The sequence below is a fragment of the Colius striatus genome, chromosome 4, assembly GCF_028858725.1.
Source record: "Colius striatus isolate bColStr4 chromosome 4, bColStr4.1.hap1, whole genome shotgun sequence".
Classification (NCBI taxonomy): domain Eukaryota; kingdom Metazoa; phylum Chordata; class Aves; order Coliiformes; family Coliidae; genus Colius; species Colius striatus.
In genome coordinates, this window is record NC_084762.1 from 18,465,129 (window position 1) to 18,490,241 (window position 25,113).

The 25,113-nt window shown below is 40.4% G+C and overlaps 1 protein-coding gene across 1 annotated transcript; it reads left to right on the top strand.

Moving 5' to 3' along the window:
- Nucleotides 1-23,873, top strand: RIPK1 (receptor interacting serine/threonine kinase 1). Its single transcript, XM_061995684.1, has 12 exons — nucleotides 1-125; nucleotides 4,246-4,457; nucleotides 5,925-6,078; nucleotides 6,564-6,701; nucleotides 9,860-10,088; nucleotides 10,927-11,076; nucleotides 12,319-12,395; nucleotides 15,517-15,607; nucleotides 17,861-18,418; nucleotides 20,016-20,084; nucleotides 21,927-22,079; nucleotides 22,968-23,873. Exons 2-12 carry the CDS (start codon nucleotides 4,306-4,308, stop codon nucleotides 23,261-23,263), a joined length of 2,067 nt encoding a protein of 688 aa, XP_061851668.1. The 5' UTR covers nucleotides 1-125; nucleotides 4,246-4,305; the 3' UTR covers nucleotides 23,264-23,873.
- Nucleotides 23,874-25,113: the final 1,240 nt, after the last annotated feature.

Here is a 25,113-nt window from a genome sequence, read left to right on the forward strand (position 1 = left end):
CCGGGCCCTCCTCCCGCCGCCGCGGGGCCGGGGCGCTCGGCAGCGCCGGCGAGGGCGAACGCGTGCCGCCGTGCCCTCCCTCCCCAGGGAGGCGGCTGGACGGGGGAGAGCGGCCCGTGGCCACGGTAAGGCACCGCGGACCGGGAGTGGGGCTGGTAGGGGGACTCGGGCTGTTTGCCGAAACCGAAAGCACTCCGCAAGTCCCACGGCGCGAAGGCGGCGCCGCCGCTACGGGGTCCGAGCCCCGGTTCCGGTGTCCTGCCGGGGCCGGGCCGGCGGGATGACGGGCCCCGATGTCCCGGCTGAGTTGCGGCGCATCACGCCACGCCTGCCGGCGAGCACGCTGCGGGTGGTCGCCTGGTCACGGGGGAACCGCCGGGGCGCCGCGGCGCGGGAGCGGTGTTTGCGCGGAGAGGCGGCCGCGGCGGCAGGAAGCCGCAGGGAGGAGGAGTGCGACATGTCAAATCGGCTAACGAGGAACTAGGCCAGAGAAAACCCGCGTTGGGGCTTCCCGGCCCCACGTAGCCTGCTGGGCCCGGCTACCGCCGTCTCTGCCCAGCCAGCCTGCTCTCATCCCCCTGCCAGAGCTCTGATGTTTGTCAACACTTGTGTCCTAAAGCCAGATTGACTGTGACACAGTTGCGCTGGCGCAAGCGCTGCACAGACCCCTCCCCTCCGTTCCACCCTCCCTCTGCTCTGGTCCTACTGCACCTAATGTTTTCTTGAAAACATTTGTTTTCTTCTTGGCTCCTCCTCCTTTTCCCACAGGATCCCTTCTGTAACCTGCTGCTGACCCGATATATGTATTTTCAATACTAATTCCAAAAAAAATAGCCACCACAACTCAATTATAAGTAATTTCTCAGTGAAAAGATGCAGCATCTAAAAAAATGGAGCAGAAAGGAAAGGTTTAGGTGGAGCTCGTTATGAGAGTTACAGCAATAGAGATGCACTGACAGCTTTGGAAACATCTGCTACATGTGCATTATTTCTGTCTTGAGCAGCAGGGACCCTTCCATTTACCTCATTACCCACATTAGTGACACCAGCTTTGGTTCCTCTTTATTATTCCCTTTTGTTCCTGACTGGTAACTAAGTCACCGCAAGTTAAGACGCCTGCCAACTTGTTCACTTTCTCTGATTATACCTCCTAACACTTCTCAAGAACTTGTGTGCCGGGAGTATCATTAGACCAAAAGAGGTGCAATTACTGCCTGACATTTCTTCATGTGACCGTGCTAACGTGCTCAGCAATCCTGAATCACACAGGCAACGTGAGATCTGCAGCAGATCAGTAACGAATCAGTAGAACAGAGCAAACTGCCTCCGATTGATAATTGGGCCCCGTATGGCTTAACAACCTTGTCATGGTTCTGGGGAGTTTATGGGCCCTTTAGGGGTCAGAGGGGTGAACGTAACCATGGTATTAAAAAGAAAAATGCCAAAATCCCACTTACTAGACTCTTAACCCTGTCTGAAGAAATCCCAAACATATCAGTGGGCAACAGTCCCTTCTCTTCTAGCAGCCAGTGTTCAAAATTTTCATAATACACATTGGCATTTCTTAAATATAAACCTGTCATAACACAGATGTTCAGGGGAAAAAAAGTTCTGGTCTTTTAACCAGAGGTATATAATGCCTGCACTGGTGTGTCAAGGATGCTGAGGATACATTTGAACTACAATGTATCTCAAGCAATAAACTTGGGATGAAGTTGAGCCTTTGAGCTTCCCTCCTAAATTTCTGTATCATCTGACATTTCCAGGTAACAATCAGCCAATACCTCATGTTAAATAGCATACCAAAATACATAGTCTTTGCTTAAAAAACTGGGTAGAGATTGCCTGCCTTCCTTTAAAAAACTTTGGCAATGAAATAAGTCTTAAGATCAAAGAGCCTTTGTTCAGAGTACCTCACTACTTAACAACTTTTCCTCTTTATGAGGAAAATTCCCCTCTGTTCAGTGTTACCCATCTCATTTCAGCAGCTCTCTCATGATTTCAGAACTTACTACTTCTGAATTTCCAGGCCTTCTGGTTATGGTGATTACACACAGCTTGATACAGGTATTAGCAGTGGAAATAAGAACAAGGTCCTATATTGTTGCAGTTTGAGGCAGGGCTGGTTTTTGGCAAGTTATGTGGCTGAATGGCAGGTCCAAACTATCAGTGGTATTAATGCAGCTTTAGAGACTCAGCATTCAAAAATACACACCTGCTTTGCATTCATAAGAAGAGCACATTAAATTCTTACAAGAATAGCTACTACCTAGATGCATAATTACTGTTGGCATAGGAAAATTACAATATATATATGACTTCTTAGAAGGAGGACCCCAGATAAAGAAGCAAGATGGTAGTTCATGCAACGTTAAAGTCTCGTGACTGAATTGAAGCAGTCAGTAGCACTGCCCCTAGAAAGCCAGAGAACTATCACTAGAAACTTCAGGGAGATGGAAGCTCACCTGTGAGTGCAGCAGTAGGTATTCTTGACACTGCTGGGAATCATTTGTTACTCAGCTATTTGATTAATTATAAAGGCATTTTTAAAAAAACCAAAACACATCAGTCTCCTCTCCCTTAACAACTTAGGCATAGCAGAGCTTACCTTTTTACTAAATTAATGCAACCATATCCTCAGATGTGTGCTCATAATGCAGGCAAGCACTCCAACAAAATAAAAAAAATCTGCATCCTTTCAAACCCAGGAAAGCCAAAGATGAAAACTCTGAAGAGAACACACTGTTCCAAATATAGAGAGGCTGTTCCCTGTCCATACAGCAACAGCCCATAGAGTGTATGTACACTTGGAAGAGGAAGCTCTTGCTTTCTCTTCTCCAGGCACAACCGTTTTTTAAAATTTACTCTTCCCTATTTTGGCTTGTCAGTATTGAACTGACTAGACAATTTCCAAATCTGTGCATAATAATTTCTTTTTCCGTCAGACACCTACTTTCTACAAACACTTTCACTCCCCCCTTAGTTCCCAGGCTCCAGACTGAGGCTGTGGCAATTAGGCTGCAGCTGATGTTCATAACAACGTTAAGCAATCTTTTCAGTTAGAGATTTGATGATATAGGTACACAGTATTTGGCAGTCACTTGTTGGTTTGAAAAATTAGGGAATCGCTTTGTTCCACTATTTACAACTCTTAATTACCTGAGTGAGCCAATCTAATATTGCTGCTACTGGCACCTTGAAACCATGCACAGTCCATGTTGTAATCACCCAAGAGGAAGGGAAACTAAACAGCTCTGCTGATCTCTTTGACATCTAGTGAACTTTCCTTACCCAATATAAGGTGCATAAGGTACAGGCTCACTGAGGAAGAAAACAAAGCCAGTGGTTTGTACCTGTGCTAGTACCACAGCTTGCTGGTGTGTGCAGAGGTGCTGGATGTCCAGCCTTCTTCTGAGCTTTCACCTCCCATGAGATGTATTAGGCAAGAGAGCACCACAGCTTTATCAAAGACTTAAAGTTATCCAGGCATCTGCTGGAGTTTACTTACCTACCCATTTCATAGGCTCCTCCAAGCTCTCTTTATTTCTTGATGTACTTAGGAAATACTACAAACCTTCACAACTTCTTTGTTCCTCTTCTTTTTAAGGTCTGGGGGAGAAAGTTGCCTTATAAACCCATCACAGTCCTTCCTACCATTCATCTCCTTAAACCCAGACAGCTGTGAAAATAAGTTTCCCACAGAGGCTGGGTTCTTTGTTTCACCCTCCAGAGAAACCTTTTGTTTGTTTGACGCTTCAAGACAACCCTTTAAAGCTAGCTTTGCAAAGATGCCTGAAACATAGCTTAGAGTTTTGTATCTGGGCATGTGGCAGGCCTGCAATCAGGCAATTGGGAAATTTGGAGATAGCAATCAGAATTGCTAGGCACTCCTTGTCTTTGGGACTGGGACCAAAGTTGCATTTTTTGCACATGTGAAGTGTAGGGATGGTACCTGTCTACTGTATATTATATGGATTAAAAGCTACTTATTGACAGTACTTTGAGATTGTCAGGTGAAGAAATGGTTTTACTTTGACCTGATATAACTGTAATGGGTTGACAGGATAAATCATTGTAATCATTAGGTCTCATTCTGTGAGAACCACAGCATCTTTGGTTTTGAACTGAGGCCCTTTGTTCATAATGATCATAAGAGTATATGCTTGTGTTCCACTTCTTACAGAGACATTTATGTAGTGGAACAGATAAATGCTTGATAGTGACACTTTTTCCTCCTTCCTTCAGGTCCAGACACCCTAGGGCACTTGATTTTGTTTTAATTACTAAGCCACAAAGACTGCAAACATGTCTCTGGAAGACATCCACATGAGCACTCAGGATCTGTGTGAAGAACAACAATTAGATGCCGGAGGATTTGGAACTATTTCTTTATGCTTTCACAAGAAACATGGATATGTAGTATTGAAGAAAGTGTATACAGGACCCCAGCGCACTGAGTAAGTTACAGATCTTAGTTGTGATTTTTCTTTCTGAGTTAGTCTAATGAATCCTCTAAACTCAATAGAGATAAATCTAAATGAGCTATGATAAATTCAGGTCTTGGGATTCTGGAGATGCAGTACATGGGGAGCAAGGTGAGCACTACTGTGAATTGTTAAGAATCGAGGGGACTCTTGCACACTTACGGAAATGCAGAACTCAGTGAGCACATGATATTTTCAAGCCTGTAGATCAATTTCCAATACAACTTCCAACCATAGATGTCCACTAGGAACTAAAAACCCATCAGCTATCAGCAGGACTTTAATCCCACATGTATAATACCATGCATATAACCCTCTCTCCCTTGAGAAAAAGCAGAGTGAGCCAAGCCCAGTGATTTAATTCAAGGACTTAATTAGCTATTGATTTCAGTGGATTCAGGTCACAGTGCACCTCTACTACCTCACAGCCATAACAATCCTAAAACTCTCACAAGTCTTCCACTAGAGAGAGACAAAACCCCATGTTCTTTTAGTTTGGGTTATGATAAATAAACTGAGTTTGTTATTTTGCCACTGGAAAGCTTACGAAGAGTAGTTTGCAGTGACAGTTTGGGGTGAACACAGTTACAGTGGACAAGCCTCACAGGTTTATATTTGGGTTTATATTTTCACTTTCACACTACACAGGCTCATAAGTTTGTTGTTCTTTAGAGCATGGAAACAAAAGTCTTCCACAAATTTATAATTGAGCCTAATGCAAACAAAACAACCACTTCATTCTGTAGTACCACAGAGGAAGAAAGCAGTTTCCTTTTAAGTCACAGAGTAGGAAAGCATTAGCAAGTAACATAGTCTCAAGATTATCTTACATCCTTTTGCCTGATGACTAGACAGGAGCAATAGTAAAAATAACACCTTTTGTTTAATATAATGGATACCACCCCTTAGTGGGCTCCCAGCTGTGTACCTGTGGCTATTGATAGGTTGGTGGTACTGAGGCCCAGGTAAAGAGTTAGGCTTTGAATTCATCCTAAACCAGTAATCATTAGTGAATGTTATCATCACTTCACATCAGAGACCTATATTGTTTCCTGTACAAGAAATAGTGGATCCTCCTTGTCCAAAGGTTCTTTCAGTACTGCCCTATCCTGATCCTATCTCAGTTCAGGGATTTGGACGTACACAACCAGCAGCACACCAAGAGATGGAAGGCTCATGCACTTTTTGAAAAGCAGGCCTTAAAATCAGGCTGAGCAAGTGGTCTCTGTGCAAAGTGTTTGCAGGGACTTAGAGAATAGACCCTGGCATGAACAAAGCTGTATCAATTCAAAACCAGCTGAAGGTATGGTTCATCTTACAATGGCTCTAGGGATGTTGATGACATTTTTAGCCATAGTTTTCATTGTGAATCAATAGCATTTTCATCCCTGTGTTCCTTCTAGCCTGGCACCTAAGTTCAGTGTAAGTTCTGTTTTACAGATACAATGCTTCCCTCCTTGAAGAAGGCAAGATTATGCACAGACTGCAGCATGACCGTGTGGTAAAACTACTAGGTATAATTTTGGAAGATGGAAACTACTCACTTGTGATGGAGTATGTGGACCGGGGGAACATGATGAAAGTTCTACAGAAAGTGAGCAGTGAATTGCTTCATCCCTTGCCACTCCTTAGGGTTGATAAGATGCTGGAAAGGGACAGGATGTTACTGCCATCTCCAGAGAAAGGAGATTTTACTTTCTCATTCTCCTGTCTGTATTAAAGAGCCACTGGCAGTTCTGCCTTCCTTAGAGGCAGCAGAGGATAGCTGTGGCTTTCCTCTCACACAGGGGCTTTCCTCCTCATCACAGAGGAGCAGAGGACAGTTACAGGTTTGAAGTTATAGGAATGTTTGTAGAGAGGTGCAGAGAATTTGCCAAGAAAGCTTTTGTAAATCTGGATTGACTCTAGAATTACTTCAACACCAAAATTTACATCCAAGAAGGAGCTTAGCTCTTTTTTACCATGGTTTGAACAGTTACTCTTGTGTCTGAAAAAGAAACTATTTTTAAAGACAGTTTTTTAATTTGATGGTTGTAATAGCATTTCTTAATAGATGGTGCTTCCTGTTCTTTGTTTTAGCTCTCACTGCCTTTGTCAGTGAAAGGGCGTTTCGTGCTGGAGATCACAGAAGGAATGCTTTATCTGCATGAGCAAGGCTTCGTACACAAAGACCTAAAACCAGAAAACATCCTTGTGGACACAGACTTCCACATTAAGGTACTTGTTAGAACATAAATGGAGAAAGCTGGTGACTTGAGTTGAAGAACTCAGTTCAGCTGCATTAGTTAGTATTCCTGATTAGTAGGTGAACTCCTTTCTAGTCTAGTGAGCTAGAGTGTGTTAGCAGTGGCTCACTGAAGTACAGTGACTTACAATCTCTGAGCCCAAGATTTGCATAATCTTCCCCCAACTGCGGAAAAAAAAATCACTAAAGGTATTAAGAAAAATATTGTTGAGAATTAGTGAGCTACAAATAACAAAACCACTGGAAAGAAAAAACAAACCTTAACACATAGATGGAAATAAGATAGACTGTCTTATGGATCATTTATCTCCTCCTTTTTATTCCTTTCCTTCTGTTGCCTGTTATCTTTTTCTCTCTTGTCTTTCTCTTTTTCCCTCTTAGTCATCATTTCTAAATGACAGACAGCAGCTACAAAAAAAGCAGCAGGAGACTACTTCAAAGAATGGTTTATAAGCCTGTTCCAAAGCCATTCTGTTACATTTAGTGAGGTTTTGGTTCAAGACACATAGATATAGAGCCTACTGCTGAATAAACCTGAATAGAATTTGCAGCAGTCCTCATCAAATGTCCTGTCAAGGTGAGTTGCTGAAATAATCACCTTATTACAGTTCAAAACTACAAAATAAATTCCTGTGAAGAGGGATCTGTCATTTGGTATTTCTCACACATAAAATAATGAGAAGTTGTTTGACAAGATTAATATAGTAGCAAGCCTTAGTGCAGTATGAGCAGCTGGCAGATAAAGAGGTATCAACATTTTTTCCTTAAAAAAAAATTTAAAAAATACCTCATCATGGTCTGCTTTAAATATAAATTGCATGTTATGGGGGTTTCAGCTTGCTTATAAGTACAGGACCAAACTAGGCTGTCACCACACTGCATGTCAAACTGAACTGGAACTCAGGATTGAATTCAGAATCAGATCAGACTTCCTTAAGCAGCTTTATCAAAAGTGTAATTTAAGACATCTGTTGTATGATCTTTTTCTTGAATGTGTCTAATATTTCCACTATTTATAAAGGAAAAGAGTTGTTCTAGGAAACTATAAATGCATGAAGATTTATCTTTATCTTCCTCTATCACATAGTAATTGCTCTCACTTGTAGACATGAACTTGAACTTTTGTTCACTTGTCACGTTTTCCTCTTTCTCTGAATACATGACCTCTAAATGTAAAGCTTTAGCAACTCAAGAGGAACAATAAGCTACTTAGAGGCAACAAGAGGGAAAAGTGAATTAGAGGCAGTGCATCCCCTCAACTTTATCTGAGGTGACTGGGTTACACAGCTCAGTTTGACAGCTGCCTGTGGCCAAAAGAGACAGACCCATTTCTTCTTTTTGTTCCTCTCCTGCTGACCTCCTGCTCCCTGTGTGCTAATCTGACCACCCTGCCCTGATTTAGTAAGCTAGTTCAGTAGATTACTATTTGCCTTCTTGGCAGTGCTACCCTTCTGTTGAGGAGCACTTGATTCAGCAAGCCATTTGAGTGCCTTGCACTAGCTCTTCTCAGTGTCAGACAAGTGACAGCACTGAACAGGAGGAGCAGAGGGAGCACAGAACAGAGAAAGAAGGGAAGGATTACTTTCTTCACCCAGAAGATATCTTGGATGGACGTACTTTTTCTTTGGTGGAAAACAGTCTGGATGGCTCAGCCCAGAGAGTGGTGGTGAATGGAATTAAATCCATTTGGCAGCCAATCACCAGTGGTGTTCCCGAGGGCTCAGTGTTGGGGCCTGTTCTGTTTAATGTCTTTTATCAGTGATCTGGATGAGGGGATTGAGTGCAACCTCACTAAATTTGCAGGTGACACCAAGCTGGGTGGGTGTGTAGATCTGCTTGAGGGCAGGAAAGCACTTCAGAGGGACCTGGACAGGCTGGGGCAATGGGCTGAGGCCAATTGTATGGGCTTTAACAAGGCCAAGAGCTGGGTGCTGCACTTGGGCCACAACAACCCCAGGCAATCCTACAGGCTGGGGGCAGAGTGGCTGGAAAGCTGCATGGTGGAACAGGACCTGGGGATGTTAATCGATAGCTGGCTGAATATGAGCCAGCATTGTAGTCAGGAAGGCCAATGACATCCTGCCTTGTATCAGAAACAGTGTGGCCAGCAGGACCAGGGAAGGGATTGTCCCCCCATACTGGGCACTGGTGAGGCCACACTGTGCTGAACACACTGAACTGTGTTCAGTTTTGGGCCCCTCACTACAAGACATTGAGGTGCTGGAGCATGTCCAGAGATGGGCAACCAAGCTGGTGAAGGGTCTGGAGAAAAAGTCTGATGAAGAGCAGCTGAGGAACTGGGTTGTTCAGTCTGGGGAAGACTGAGGGTAGACGTGATCACTCTCTGCAACCAGCTGAAAGGAGTCTGTAGTGAGGTGGAAGTCAGTCTCTTCTCCCAGGTAATGAGTGATAGGACAAGAGGAAACAGCCTGAAGTTGCACCAGAGGGGGTTTAGATTGAAGATTAGTTAAGAACTTTTTCACCAAGAGGGTTGTTAGACACTGGCACAGGCTGCCCAGGGAGGTGGTTGAGTCACCATCCCTGGAGATATTTAAAAACTGTGTAGCAGAGCCATGGACATGGCTTAGGTTAGTGATGGGCTTGGCAGTTCAAAGTTAGTGGTTGGACTTTATCTTAAAGGTCTTTTCCAACTGAAACAGTTCTATGATTCTGTGATCTAAGGAAGTGAAGTGGAATCTAAATGGAAAGGGCAGTGAAGGAGAAGGGATATCTGCTTCATGGTAATCATGGATTACTTCTCAAGTTGAACCACAGAACAGAAGACTGCTATGAGAAGAAGCTGTCATGATCACTGCAAGCAGAGTTTGAATGTGATTGTTAATACAAGCAAAACTAAATTGCTTTTTTAACTTAATTATGCGATTGTTTCATGTGGAATCAACTTAATAATGAAGGTTCAGCCTAATGGTTCCAAATGATACTTAGTTTAGGTTAAAAAGAAACTATACAGCATCAAATAAGTTTGTTGTCTTTTCTTGTAGTTGCAGTTTTTGCAGTGTTTCATTTTTACATAAGTTGTTATCAGCTATTCATTACAAAACCAAGCATTGCATGAAATATTTATCTCCTCTTCATCACAGCACTAGCTCTGATGTGTCTCATTTTTCAGATTGCAGATCTTGGTGTTGCCTCCTTTAAGAACTGGAGTCGGTTGACCCAGGAAGAGACCGTCCGACAGAAGCAAATGAAGAGCACTTGCCAGAACAACGCTGGGACTCTTTTCTATATGGCCCCAGAGCATTTACGCTGCCTTAATGTAAAACCTGTGGAGAAATCAGATGTTTACAGCTTTGGTATAGTGATCTGGGCAATTTTTGCTAACAAAGAGCCGTATGAACGTAAGTTACTTCCAAAAGGAATCTTATCACAAAATTAAGTTACAAATGTTAAGCTTTTAAAGTTACACAATTAAGATTAGTACATTAAATCACTTGTGCTCAAGAATAGTGCCTGTTCAACACCTCATGGCCAGTAAGAGGCATTAGTTGCATCATTCCTGCTTTACTAAGCACAGACCAGAACATCTGAATTGAAATGCAGGCATTAGCCCAATATATTCACACCCACACAGTCTGGGCATAAAGCTGTGCTCAGTTACAGAAGTTCAGACAAACCTCGGGCAAGCCAGGATGGAAACTCTGCTGTATACTATTTCCTGAGGTGAGCTAGTTACGTGTGTTTTTTCTTTTAACAGGAATGACCACACAGCCAATTGCCACTTCAGCTGTGTAGTGCCTGTTTCTCAATATGTAGTATTGTGCTCCCGTAGAGCAACAGGAGCAGACTGTGGAATTCCAGAGTAACGTGTTTAACATTTTGAATGAGGTTTTTCCTAACTAAATGGCTAAACATTAGCTGAGTGGCCATCTTTGTAACAAATGCAGAGCATGATTGAGATTCAGGTTCTAGAGAGCTATATCTGTCACCCTAACAGTAGGCATGTGTTACATATAAAAGTAAATCTATTAGTCTTAAAATAAATCTCTAAGCTGTGGAAGTTAGAGCAGTAGAGTCACATTCACTAATATGAGAGATCTGTAGCTGTAAATCAGTCATCTTTCTCTGAATATTCTGTTATGTACCCACAAACACACAAGGAACAGCTTCACTATTTCTTTTACCTACATGAGTGACAAAACCCATCATCAGGATCTGATAGGAAATCTTATTTTTCAGATGGTATAAACGAAGCCCACATTTGCTTTGGCATTATAAATGGAAACAGACCAGACATAAAGGAGATCACTGGTAAATGTCCAGAGGAAGTCATTGAGTTAATGAAACAATGCTGGGAGCAAGAGTCAGAGAAACGGCCAACGTTTGCAGGTAAGGACAAGATATTTTTCTTGTTACATGTCCATCAAAAGGTTGTAATGCAGCTAAACAAGCTTCAGTGTTTTCCTCTTAAAATATAAATTTTTGCTTTGAAAATAGAAATGCCAATTCACATGCCCAGTATAGTGTGCTCCTTGTACTCTGACTGAAAATGAGATCTGGTCCAACATTTACAAATTTGAGAAATACTAACAATACTAGCGAGTAAACAGAGCTAAGATACTTTTTTTGCCTGCTGAGAACTTGTCTTCAGCATCGTATAATCTTCCTGATGAAAGTTACAGACAAACTAACATCAAGGGACATAGTATATCTTGGCTATAACTGATAAAGTTCCCTATCAAAATGAGCTTCAAAAGCTGTCCTAGTTTAGCCTTCCATGAGCAATGCAATAGCCTTTGACTAGCTAATCATCCTTCAGTGGGGTCACATCCCACAGTATTTGCAGTCAGTAAAAGTCTTGCCTGAATGGTCTGGGAAGGAGACTACAAGCATTCAGCAAATAAGTCAAAATTCTTTATCTCCTGTCTCTTCTTTCTGCCTCAATATGTAGTGCCAAAAAACAACAGCAACCCAAAACAACAACAAGCAAAAAAAAAAACAACCCACAAAAAAAATCCCCTACACATAACAGGAAACAGAGGTTTGGATTTAGATAGGGGCACCAAGAGCTTCATGTAGAGCAGGCGTGTGCTTAAATACTCAGAGGAAATTTTTATACCAGTGACAACCCATCTAATATTTCCACATGTAACCTGCATAACCTACTGCTAATGGGTTGAGTTTGTGGTTGCACTGGGTCTTAGCTTCTAATTTGCCCATATGCAAGATACTGATATTTACCACGTTAGTAGATTATTTCAGTAATTCCGTCTTTAGCAGAGCCAGGGTAGTTGTTTGTCAGATAGCTGAATGCAACTGAATGTATCTTGTTTGTTAAAATATGGCAACCAGTCTTTTGTCGAGTCAAGTCTAGGAAAGTGCTGTCAGTCACAGGTCATAGACAGAGCTTTCACCTTTAAAAAGCAATCAACAACAACAAATTCTATTCTATTCTATTCATTCTATTCTTACTATATTAGGGCTATACAAACAGATTCCAAATATATGTATAATTTTCCTGTTTCTGACTTTATAGAGTCTTTATTCAATCCTTATCTACCAAAATTGTTAACAGTATAAATCACACTTGTTTTCCATTGAAAGCCATGTTCACTTCTTTTCTTTTTGCAGAAATTAGTCAAAGATACAAACCATTTTACTATGAAAATCTAGGAAAAAGTATTGAAGATGATCTGAACAAGTTAAAAGTGAGTAACTTTCTAAGCATTTAAAAGCATCAGTTTCCCACGTCCCCTCTCTCCAGCCCGTTATGGCCAGATTCTGCCACTTTAAGACTGATCAGGCCTGACTGACCCCATTTCCTTTTGTGATAAAACATCTGGGTTTGTGAATGAAGGAATAGTGGTGCATGTCATTTATCTCAAATTTAGGAAGTTTTTTTCAGTGCTGTCTCCCAAAATATTCTTGGATCCAAGTTCAAATGTTGCTGTCAGGATGAGCAGACAAAAGCAGATTGAACAGCAAGTCTCAGGGTAGCAGTTAATGGATCTTACTTCACCAGGAGGTCAGTAACAACTGTGGTAGTGCAGGAGTCTCCTATCCTGGGACCTTCCCTGATTTCCTCTTTTATCAGTGACCCAAGAGAAGTGATGGAGTGCACTCTCATACAGTGTGTAGGTGACAGCATTTTAAGAGGACCAATCAGCACAGTCACAAGGGCAAGGCTGCCAAGCTTCAGGCTGGAGGAACACGGTGCCAGAAGCCTTGTGAAATTCAGAAAGGACAAATGCAAAGCGCTGCACCTGAAGCAACCTCTGGTTTCACACATAACTAGGGGCTAGAAGCAGCGCTGCTGAGAAGGACCTGAGGGCAGTGGTGAGCAGTGACCTGCACAGCAGCTGGCAGCCTGCAAGGGCAGCTGCATCCTGCGCTGTACCGGCAGTGTCCCAGGCAGCAGATTTGCTGAGTGCTTGTTAGTCCTTTCACATGAGATGTAGCTGAGGGACTGGGGCTATTTCAGCCCAGACACGCAATGGCTTTGGTGGGGACACAGATAGCAGTCTACCCCTTCCTACGAGGAGTTTATTAAGAAAACAGAGGCAAGCTCTTAACAGCAGTGCACAGCAGGACAAGAGGCAGCAGGCAAATTGAAACAAGAGAGATTCAAACTAGATGTAAGAGAAAAAAACCACAACTTTTCTCCAAGAGGGCAGCGAAGCAGTGGGGCAAGTTACCTAAGGAGGTTGTCCAGTCACCATCATTGGAGGTTTTGAGCACCTAAATGCACAGAGCACCAAGCTACCAACTCTGACTCCATTAAGTGACCCTGTTTTGAGCAGGAGGTCGACCCGAGGTTCCCCAAGGTCTGTTCCCACCTGAGTAAAACTCCGATTCTCTGGTAATACTTTGCAAAAGCTCCTCATATATCCATTACGTCTCACTCATGAAATAAAATGTTGTTATTAGAGATTCAAAAGTGTCAGAATCTTGAGTAAGTGTAAAAACTTGGTTGTATATTCTTGGTATTTTTTTTCCTGCATTCAGGCAGTGTCTGAGTCCCAGCCTACTTGAGATCAGAAAGCTGTACTGCAGTAACAACAGGGAAAATTGGAAATTGGATGTCTTTCCTGTTACATTCTCTACTTTTCTGGCTCTAGGTTTATAAGTTGTGATAAAAATAATGATTTCTTGACTGAAAATATGAGAATGAAACCTTCTTGAACACTTGGGATGATTACGGAATACTTTATCACAGATTTTGTCAATTTACTGTCTTTAGTAGTACTGAGAGCTGTCAGTGAGAACTCCTGGCATTAGAGGTTTACTCTTTGTGATGAAGGGAATCTCAGAAGAGAACATACGCAGTTATTTTAACTGAGAAAATAAACCCAACTTCCTTGGTGAAACAGTTTTCTTTAAAGTGCTTTCCTTCTATCACTGAGTCTACAATTGTGGAAATGAAAGTTTCTGGTTTAGAGAACATGTGATGTTTATGAATCACCAGTGACTGTTCAAAGCAATGGAGTTTTGCAAGCTTAAACTGATGAAACAAATTGCCTGGACTGATTGACCAATCTCACAGTGTGACGTATATACGTCTAAGTTATGGTAGCAGCCCCAAATCAGGATCATAGCCAATTACACTAGCTGCATTTGCTCTCTGTAAATATACCTCTCAAGTCATAGGGACCAAAGGACTATTTAGAAAAAGGGCCCTGAATCTATTACTTGCTGAGGAAGGAAAGCATCCATTGCTATCAGGGCACAGAATATGAATACGGCATCCAAGACAAGTCAATATGCTGAACTACTAATACAGCTTCAGTAGCAACATGAGTTAGAGAGTTTGGGCATAGCCCTTCACCTCCCCCCACACTAGCAATCATAGGAGCAGAGTCCAACAGACTCTTAACTGAAAGGACCACAGAATCCCAGCCTGGTTGAGGTGGAAGGGTCCTCAGGATGTCATCTCATCCAGCACTCCTGCTCAAGCAGTTCAGTTACTCAAAATCTGAGTTCTTAATGTTGTAATGAACTTTAGAATGTCACCTCTTGCTTTCCTAGGGAAGTAGGGTTTTTTTGGAAGAGAGAGTAGTTGTTTACTTTTAACCTGTGAAAGTACTTCTTGGGTATAATTAAAAAATCCCCAAACTCTACTTGTAGAAATTATTTTACAAGAAAGAAACATGGGGGAAATTAAGAAATAATTTTTCCAGGTAAAAAAAAAAATTACTTCTAGTGAGGTCTGAACAATGAGAATGTCAAAGGAATAGAACAAGAATAGATTTTGCCTTCACTCTAAGTAAGGATAAGGGTTTACTGAAGGGAAGTTGTACTACATATTTCTGAAGATTTGCTCTGAATTCCTTGTTCCATAATACTCTTTAAGTTGATGTGGCCATACCTGAATGTACATCGTCTTCGTCACTTTTTCCCTGTTAATGAACATACTTGCTAAATATAGATCCACGAAACAGGAGGCACGTTTGCTGCCTTTACCTCAGCAGCATCCTCTCACTGAGATTGCTTCCAGAAAGTCTAGCTAGTAAGTACAAGCTAGACAGTTCAAAGCTACTCTGTCTGGAGTGGCTCATACTCATGTAGGCAAGAGTGTTGTTTGGTTGACAGAGTATTATATACTGCAGTTGCATTGCAATCCTTCCTCCATTGAAGAAAGGATTTTGCCCACCTGTAGCAAAGCAATGGGTATTTTCTACCTGCTCTCTGTAAGAACATAGGATCTTATCCCACAGATTCATGGAATCTGTTCATCTAGGCCAATTCACTGCAAAGCTGTGCTGTTTCCTGTTCTACTCCCCTTTGGTTAAGCTTTTGCCTGTAACTTGATCATTTGTCTCTTCTGTGCAGAAAATGTGGCCCGAGTCAAACGAACTGCTGAGCAGGATGCAGTCCCTTCAAATAGATGCTGCAGCGGAAGATGCCAGTAATGGTCAAGTAGGTCAGTCACTTAGTAGCACATCATTATTCTGTGTATTCTGCCAAAAATAAAGTTGTGTACATGCACAAAATAACTAATCATACCATTAAGAGGTTATGAAAAGACTCAATTATTCATCACTTCAGAAAGAATTGTAATCACTGAAAAGATTAAATTTGCTCCCAGGAATCATACTTCACTGTTTCAAGTTTTCCACATTCTATGTAACTGGAACCCATTTCATTTTACACTCTTCTGCTTTCCTCTCCCATGCCAAAAAAAAATTGTTTAACATCACTCTTTTCAATGGTTATATTGACAATTACTTTTCATTCTTGATCTTTCTTCCTTTCCTTTTAGTCATACCAACTGCTTGGTCCGTAGGCTTTCATTTCATGAAGATTTTTGTTTTTCTCTATTCTAGCCTTCCTTATTAATGCTTTGAACACAACCATTATGCATGATTATAATGTGTTCCTTTGTTTGTGATCTGGCTCTCTCTTGACTCTACCTGAGGAACAGTAATAGATGAATTTTCACTCCTTGCTCATATTTTCTATGAAAATCTTGGATTAGTTGCACGTTTCATGGTTTTGAAGGGCTGTCTCAGTCATAACATTATGCTACAATTAGTTTTGTACTAGTGTATCTGGAATTTTTTTTACCAAAGTTTCTTAATGGCAAAGGATAGAGGATCATATTTGTCAGACTGATTTCCAAGCAACAACATGAAATTCAGTAGAAATAAAATCCTTCAAAGTTTCCCTCACACCATTCGAAAGACATTATTCAATGAATAATGTTAAAACTGTAACATAGAGCTACTAAATTTTTCCCAAAGCTAGGTTTGCTAGAAATGTTCTTCAGTAGAGCTGGTGGCTGTAGTAAGGCAGCCTCACTGCTATATTTTTAAATGAGTATAGTTACATTTCCCTAGCAGAAAGAATTCTGTATGACTACGGCAGGTTACAGATGCTCTTGTGTTTTAAGTACGAAAGGCTTTTTTGTCAGTTTATGCTACAGAAAGATACTGTCTTGACAGGCTGTCAGTCAAAGTCAGCTTTTTCTCCTCCAGTCAATGGACATTACTCAGAGGTAGTGAAAGATTTCCCACGGGATCTGCTCATACATCTCAAGCGTGCCCTGGAGAATGGGTGTCATATAGTTTATGCTAATAGCTGTCACTTTTGATGAGGTTGTTTCTGTGCTAGCTTATCCCTCCCACTCCTTCTTTAGCTGCAGTAACAAAAGCAGCAGAGTGAGTCAGATTGAAGGTATACTAATACACAGCTACCAAAAGGAACCAGTTTGAGTCCTGCCCAATATAGACCAAATTAATGTAATTTGGGGGAAAAAAAAGAGAGAGAGAAACAGTTTGCTGGCATTACTTGAGCTAAATAGAGGCACATACATGCAATTTACTCCAATTTTGTAGTGCCTGTGAGAGTCTCTTGCTTTAGGCAATGTACAATGATGTTTAAACAGGAAAGCTTTTGGAACTTTTTAAGAAAGCATCTATAGTCCTACCCTTAAAAACACAAGAACAAGTATAACAAGCAGATTTGTACATTCTTGTTTAGTCTTGCAATGCTGCAGAATGGTCCAGATCATCACTCAGTCTAGTTCAAGACTGTAGTGCTTCCTTTCGTAGTGAGAATTAGTTTGATGGATGTAGATGACGCAGACTATTTTCTCTAGTAGGTAGTACTTGTAAAAATGTATTCTTTAAGACTACAAAGAATAAACTGGACAAAAACGATTCATCACAAAATACTCTGGATATTTTATATAATCATTTGCAAACATGGCTTTTATGGAAAAATATTTGTGCTGTATTAAATAACACTATTACAGTGTTGTTATTTTCCATCCTGTTACACTCCAGTGTTGCACTCATTAAACTCCACTTAATGCCAGAGGAGAGACACCAGTAAATCAGACCCTGCAAATGCCTTCAGGAACTGTTTGTTTCAGTGGTTGCGAACTTGATGTCAATATGAGCAGAGTACACAGTGAATTTTGGCACCATTTAAGCGAGATTTTGACACCAATAGCTTAAACAAGCCTGTACTTCCTAGATAAAAATCTGTAATACTTCTCAGTAAAGGCATTCTACAAAATAACACACAGCTTATGCTGGAAGTAATGTTATATTTTCACCTTTTATATATTACCATAATATTAAAGGTAGATGAATAGATTCTAGTTTCATAGCAACAAGTTGTGTGCTTGCATTTGGATGTTTTTCAAATCTTTTGCTTTCCTCCCTTTCAGATCAGCCTAATTCTCTACACAGCTCTCAAGGTCTCATGACCAGTCAGGTTAATGAAGCCCTGTTTGCTGCCTCCTCTGAGAACCAGCCTGTTGAGAGCTGTGAGACCTCATTTACACCTCCTGATAATCTAGAAAGAAAACTTCAGCATGAATACAACTACCACGTATTTGGGAGCCGGATGGATAAGGCAGTTCCACCTGTAGTATACACTCCTGAAATGAGAGAGAAAGAAAAGAGACGAAGAGTCTCCCATGATCCCTTTGTAAAGCCATCTCCTGCTTCTCAATGGAGTGAACCGCATCAAAGAGCTGAAAAAGCAGGATCAAACACTAATCCATATCCTTGGCCACAGCTCACTGCAACATTACCACAATGGGGAAACACAGATGCTTTTTATAAACCAAACAGTCTTCCAACAGGACACACAGAGGATCTCTATGGATTGTCTTCAGCCAATACCTTTAGCTTAAGTAAACCTCCTGTTCCGGAATCTGGCCTAAACCTACAGTCACAGACCAATGTGAACTGGTATCAAAAGAATGCAGATACAGATCCAGGTGAGATTCTTCATGCCCCAATACCTATGTTTCTGAAAATACAATTGTTCTCTAAAAATGAAGCGGTTTGTAGTTTATCTAACAACAGACCCACTTATTGCTAACAGTTGATCTGTAATGTAGCAAAGGTGAATTTATTTCATTAAGTTATCTGTTTACTTGAAGTTACTTCAGGTCACTAAAACATTCTGACTTTGACTTCGTGTCACTGCTTTCACCAATTTCAGGCTGTTAAGTTCAAGTGAACCATTTCTAAAGTATTGGTGCAATGGAGGAGAATCAGACCCAGTGCCTAACTCTTGAGCTACCAACCAAGTAATAGCAGATACTGCAATAGCAGCTACCAAAACAAAGATCTGCTACTTGTCATTTTGAGAAAGCATGGGAGAAGGCTCAAAAACGTAACATTCATACCACAGGTTCTGCTTGTGCAGAAACAACATTGGAGCATTTTGGAAATTACATAGGTATTTTTAGTTTGATTTGCAGCAAGGAAAGAGACTCCTGAGCTCAAGGAGCCAACAAGTAGCTAAGGTTCATGACTGGTTTCTCCAGAGAGCTTTGCCTGCTGCTGATAGGGAACTTCTGCCAGTACTTGCTAGTGAGCAGTGGAGTAGGAAGGTATTAAGACAAAGAGGGGAGAGAACACTAAGCATTGGCAAAAAAGTATGAATAAATGGTAATTAGAGACCTGTAAGATGTAACTTTTAGGAACCAGAGGTGGCATGAAAGATGTTAGCTTGCTCCTACTAAACATTGAATATTTTTAGTGTGGGATTCTTTTCCAGATTGTCTTACAAGAAAATCATGGATGCCTAGCTGTTTACAGACAGAATGCCATAAAGCTGTTACTCTCAAATTACTTATGCAGAGGCTGTGATTAGTTGTTTATGTGAGTTTATTTGCCGAAATGAATCTGAGAGCTGTCATGTCAGAAAGCAGGATTCAGAAATGTCAACATCACTATTGAAGTAAAATCATCTGTTTGAAAAAGAAAACTTACTGCAATGGTGTGGCATGTATCATGCTGAGGTGCAGAAGACCTACGTTGCAACACTTCCATTGACCTGTCAAATGACCATAATCCAGCCACTGTTATTATCCCATCATGAGTTGCAGAGCTCACCTGTTGTTATCCAAATCAATGACTGCTACCAGCAGGAGATGCAGTAGTGTCCCGTGCCAGTCATAGGCAACATGCTAATACAGACCACAGCCAGTCTCTGCCCTAGGAGTCTGGAATTTTCCAGTTTGAATACCTGATATGAGGCAGCTCAGATCATAATTGTGCCGTGACCCCCACATGGCCATCTACTAGTCAGGTATTTTACACACTCACCTGGAAGCCCATTGCCCCAGCTGGGACACAAGGATGGCTAAGGCTATTATTAGTCACTTGGCAAAACTACAGTAAGGTCATTGCGTTAGCTGAAGTTATTCAAGGAGATACAATTCTGTTACTTTAAAAGTTTTTTGTATTTAAGAGCACAAACCATGTACTTGTACTGTTAAAAATATGATAGTCATTTTTAAGTATATTTCCTTTATTATTTACATAAAGCTTGTGGCTTTTTGTTGTTATTTTCCCTCCATTTAGGTAACAAGGATTCCACTTTCACAAGGGGAACTTTTACCTATTATCCTATTGCATCCAGAGCAAGCACAGGTAAGTGCTGTAGCCTTCCTCTGTCCTGGTAGCCAACACGCTGTGCATTGCATCCTGATCAGTAAGGCAGAAAACTTCAAAAACCTGAAATAGTTTTTGTTGCTTAATACCTTGAACCATAGCTGAAGTTATCAGTTCCAGTATGTAAAATTAATTCCTGTCTCTAGCAGGACTTGTACACACTATTAAATGTGTATTTGGTGTATTTGATTGTATTTTCATATTTAGCATAAAAAAACTTCAGGATATGAAGGCATTTTAAAGATTTCCTGTGCACCTGAACCAGTCATTTTCTTAAATTAAACACCAAGCTGCTGTAACTATGAGTTTGTAAGTGGTTAACACTTAGAAAACTTGAAACAGGAAGTTTCTGTCTTCTTGTCTATACACCTCAAAGTCTTTAAATGATGACCCAAACATGACAAGCAAGCAAAGCGTAGAGGCTTGGGAAAGGAGACTTACAAGCAGAGTAACTTTTACTGTTAATATTGACAAAGCATTTGTACATGTTTCCATATCTTGTGCTAGATTCATTTTGTTACCAGATAAGAAAACAGCAAAGAAAATAGCAAAAGTACAAGATTTCATCATTTTTTAGCTAAAAATAGGAATGAATTTCCTGGATCCTTCACCTCAAAAAAAAAAGAAAGGATATAGGAATAGTATTTTGAGACATGATAAAATGCATTCATTTAATGCAACCTCTAGAACCTAATCATGCATACATATAAGTATTTATGACTACTGGTTTCAAGTTAACAAATATTAAATGCATTTGGTCAGATTTTTATACATGACCGTAAATTTCTACACTTCACGGTGCATTTGTATGTATAACAAGGATGTTTGTACATCTAACCATCATTTTCAGTGATGAAATACAGAGCTTGGTCTGTCATTTTAAGTATCTGTACTTCAATTTTTGACCCAGATTGTGATATTCACAATTTAAACTAGAGTTAAAACATTTAATGGTTTATTATCCAGAGTTCAGAAAATATTGTCAAGAGAATAAAAAAACTGCCTAAGAACAGTCACTCACTTTTATGTTTTGTATGCAAATCAGACAACTGTAAGCAAAACACACCAAATTATGTGTTTAACTAATTACATACAAGTAAACCACAAATGCAAGCTACCAGAGGTGCATACAGTTTAGCTGTGCAATTAGTACACACACAGGTTGGGTTTTATTCCAGAGGATTTAGGCCTTAAAATAAAGAAGGGTTTTTTGGTTTCTCAGAAAACATTTCAGTCTTGCCTTAGAACCCAAAGTACAGAACAGGGGAAAAAAAGAAATTGAGATAAATGTTATCACAGCAAACACTGAGTATGGAATATAGAAACCTTATGGGCAACTAGAAATGATTTTCTGTAGTCTCACAGAACTTTGAAGTCATAACTGTAAACCTGAACTTAAATCTATGAAAAGTAAAGCTGAGAAGCAGAAGCAGGCTTTAGTAGTCAAACAAAAAGTGCTTTCAAGTAAAGACTGATCTGAAGCTGAAAGCCAACAAAAAGAGAGGCTGCTACTACACATTCCTAAAGTGCAGGGAACATTATATACAGTCTAGTAACTACCAGCATGTAAGGTTTGGTTATGGCAGTTTGTCACAGAATAGGATGGGCTTTCACTAAAGTATATTTGCATCACACTGCGTGATGAAAATATGCTCACAGCTGCCAGAAAATTGACATTTCTACATTAAAGGCAATAAAAGCATTTATTCACTCTACTAATTGGCAGAACCTTCTTCCTTCTTACCTCCTTCTCATGTTACTTAATGACATTTTTAACTAAATGCAGTTGTTTATAGAATTGTATTAAATTCTCTTGTGCAGAAGATTCAATCAAATACAACATAAGTAACAGTTCTGGAATTCAAATTGGATCCTACAATCAGATGAAGTTTGAAGACCACAATCAACACCTCAGCACTTCTCCTGTTGCTACAGAAGCAATCTATATGCATTATGAAGCAATGGGTATATTTGGTAAGAGAAAGATCTCCCTAGTTTTGATGTATTCTCCCCATGTATTTATCTGAGATAATTTGGTTTGGAATGTATGAAAGCAGTACAGCTTTCTCCCTCTGATAAGTGAGAAATAACTGCTACATACTTAAGAGTGTCTAAAACAAGGGTTCTGTACGGTTTTGTAGTATCACATACCTCATTTGTCCTGTATTTTCTTGACCTCTTATGATACGCCACATACAAGTATAGATGTATATTCATTAAGAACAAAAGGAATAACATCACTCAAATTGCTAGAAGCAAGGTTGCGATTGGTGGTCCTTACCTAGCTTATAGTTTAAACCATAGAACATCCCGAGTTGGAAAGGACCCACAGAGTTCAGCACCTGACACCACACAGGGAAAGCTAAATGCTGAACGATTTCTCTAAGATCATTATCCACTGACACACTTGGGGCATTCATTCATTCAGGTAGAAACTGGAATATTTTGAAATAATTTATTTTCTTTGTTCAATACTGAATTAAGCTATCCCTGTATATTCCTAGATAAACAAATTAATATGTCCCAGAATATAAAACATACCATACGGATGTCAGTCAGTTGCACAAGAACTCCAGGAAGGAGCTTTTCAATTTTGCAGGTTTAAGTGACAAACTAGGATAGCCTGAGATAAAAGAGTAAGTTCAGCAACTGACCTGTGAGTACATGTGTTCTGACAGGGAGTTTCTTTCCTGGCATTATTGGGTTAATATTGCCTCTGTGAAACTCACTTCTGATTGAATTGCTAAAATTCCATCTCCAGATATTACCAATAAGTAGTTGGGAGAGGACTGGTGAGATAGCAAAAGGAGCAGAAGAAGTGCTAAACAATGTCATTTTCTTACATATGTTTTCATTTTGCAGACAATTCTACTGTCCTGACTGAGAAACATCTGAATCTAGTGAGAGAAAAGTTGGCTAAACAGTGGAAACGCTGTGCTCGGAAACTGGGCTTCTGCGATCCCGAGATTGATGAAATTGATCATGACTATGAACGAGATGGACTAAAAGAAAAAGTTTACCAAATGCTGCTCAAGTGGGTAATGAGGGAAGGCTCCAAAGGTGCTACAGTTGGAAAGCTTGCCAAAGCCCTCTTCGGTTGCCAAAGACTGGATCTCCTCACTAGTTTGATGCAAATCAATGAGGAACAAGTTGACTGAGAACTGGGAGGAAATTAGGGTATTTTTTCCTAAAAGCCTTCCAATAACAAGGAATAATTCCGAGTATACTTTCTGGAGCTCTCCTTTTTACACAGACTTTTTGGAACACTTTTATTCTGCCAAGTAGTTTTCAGTGAATACCTCCAGTAAATCAAAAAGTGAATCCTCTGGAAGGCCGATTGTCTTGATTTAAAATAAAAAAAAGCATCTTCCTTCTGATTAAAATGATTGTCTGAAGATAACAACAACATCCAATACCAATATCAATTCATGGAAGAATGCATTATGCAAAATTTCTAGATTCTATCTTGAAACATGTTGGTACCCTTGTACAGTTCTGAACAAAAGTATGTCATTTCAGCAAAGCTGATATTTCGGTAATCATATGTGAAAGACTGACTCGCTCCTTGAAAAACTTGGACAGAAGACAAAAATCACCTCTTACATTTTGCCAAAAGTGCCATTGCTTACAAAGGTATCATCTCAGAGTGCTCCATGTCAATACAATATTATTTTTTAAATCTTTTTACAATGTTTGTTAACTACAGATGTATAGAATTATGCAAAACAGCAGTGAGAATAAAAACAAAAATGGTTTTTGGCTGAAAAAGTATAATTGACAAAATACTCATCTTTAACAGGTGACATTCTGTTAGATTTTTACAGAAAAAAGGCTTTATCATAGAATGGTAGGGGTTTGGAAGGGACCTTTAGAGATCATCTAGTCCAACCCTTCTGCAGAAGCAGGTTCACCTACATCAGATCGCATAGGAACATGTCCAGGTGGGTCTTGAAGACCTCCAAGGAAGGAGACTTCACAACCCCTCTGGGCAGCCTCTGCCACTGCTCCATCACCTCAACAGTGAAATAGTTTTTTCTTGAGTGGAACTTTTTGTGTTCCAGCTTCATCCCATTATCCCTTGTCCTGATGCTAGCTACTATAGAAAAAAGGGATGTCCCAACCTTGTCACACCCACCCCTTAGATATTTATAAAGGTTAATAAGATCTCCCCTCAATCTTCTCCAGATTAAACAGCCCCAGTTCCCACAGCCTTTCCTCATATGAAAGATATTCCAGTCCCCTGATCATCTTGGTGGCCCTGTGCTGGACTTTCTCCAACACTAAGTGCCAATTTTCTCATCTGCTTTCTGAAATAGTGAAAAAAAATTCCATCATTATGGAATTCAAAGTAAAAATTTGGGAATACCAGTGCTTTGAGAAGGGGGAGGTGCCTTACATGACAGAACACCTGTCCTCCTGGTTGCTGCAGCAGCACAGAGCATGACTAGTTTCTGAATCTCCTAGGCTGCATTTATCCTAATAGTTACATGTGCCTGGGAATGTTCCTGGGCACTGATGGTAACTGACATGCTGCAGCTTCCTGCCAAGATAGCAAACTCTTTAAACCTCAATAATAGTGTGCAAGGGCTATTTCACAGCACTGACATTGTGTTGAGGAGCCTGGAACAGCTCTTGAAGAAAGATGATGGTATCCCAGTGCTTGGCAATGTTCACTGCCACTCTAGTATTGACATCATCTCAGCATGCAAGATCTGTCAAAGAATGACTAGGCTGCAAGTTTTTATGCCCCAAGAATAATTATGTCAAATTCTTCCTCTTAAGGATGAAACCTCATGTTTTCATCAAATTTACAGGTATTTCCAGCAGTTACTTTGAACCAGTTCATTATTTATGCTGTAGATGAAGCAGTAAGTTTTCATTAGCTTATTATTATTGTCAAAAAAGCTACTAATTTAATATAAGTGGAGTTAGAATGGATTTCTGCTCCTTGACAGAGTAGCCATCATTTTAATGGAAGCAAAATGAAACTGGAATGACAGCAAGCACC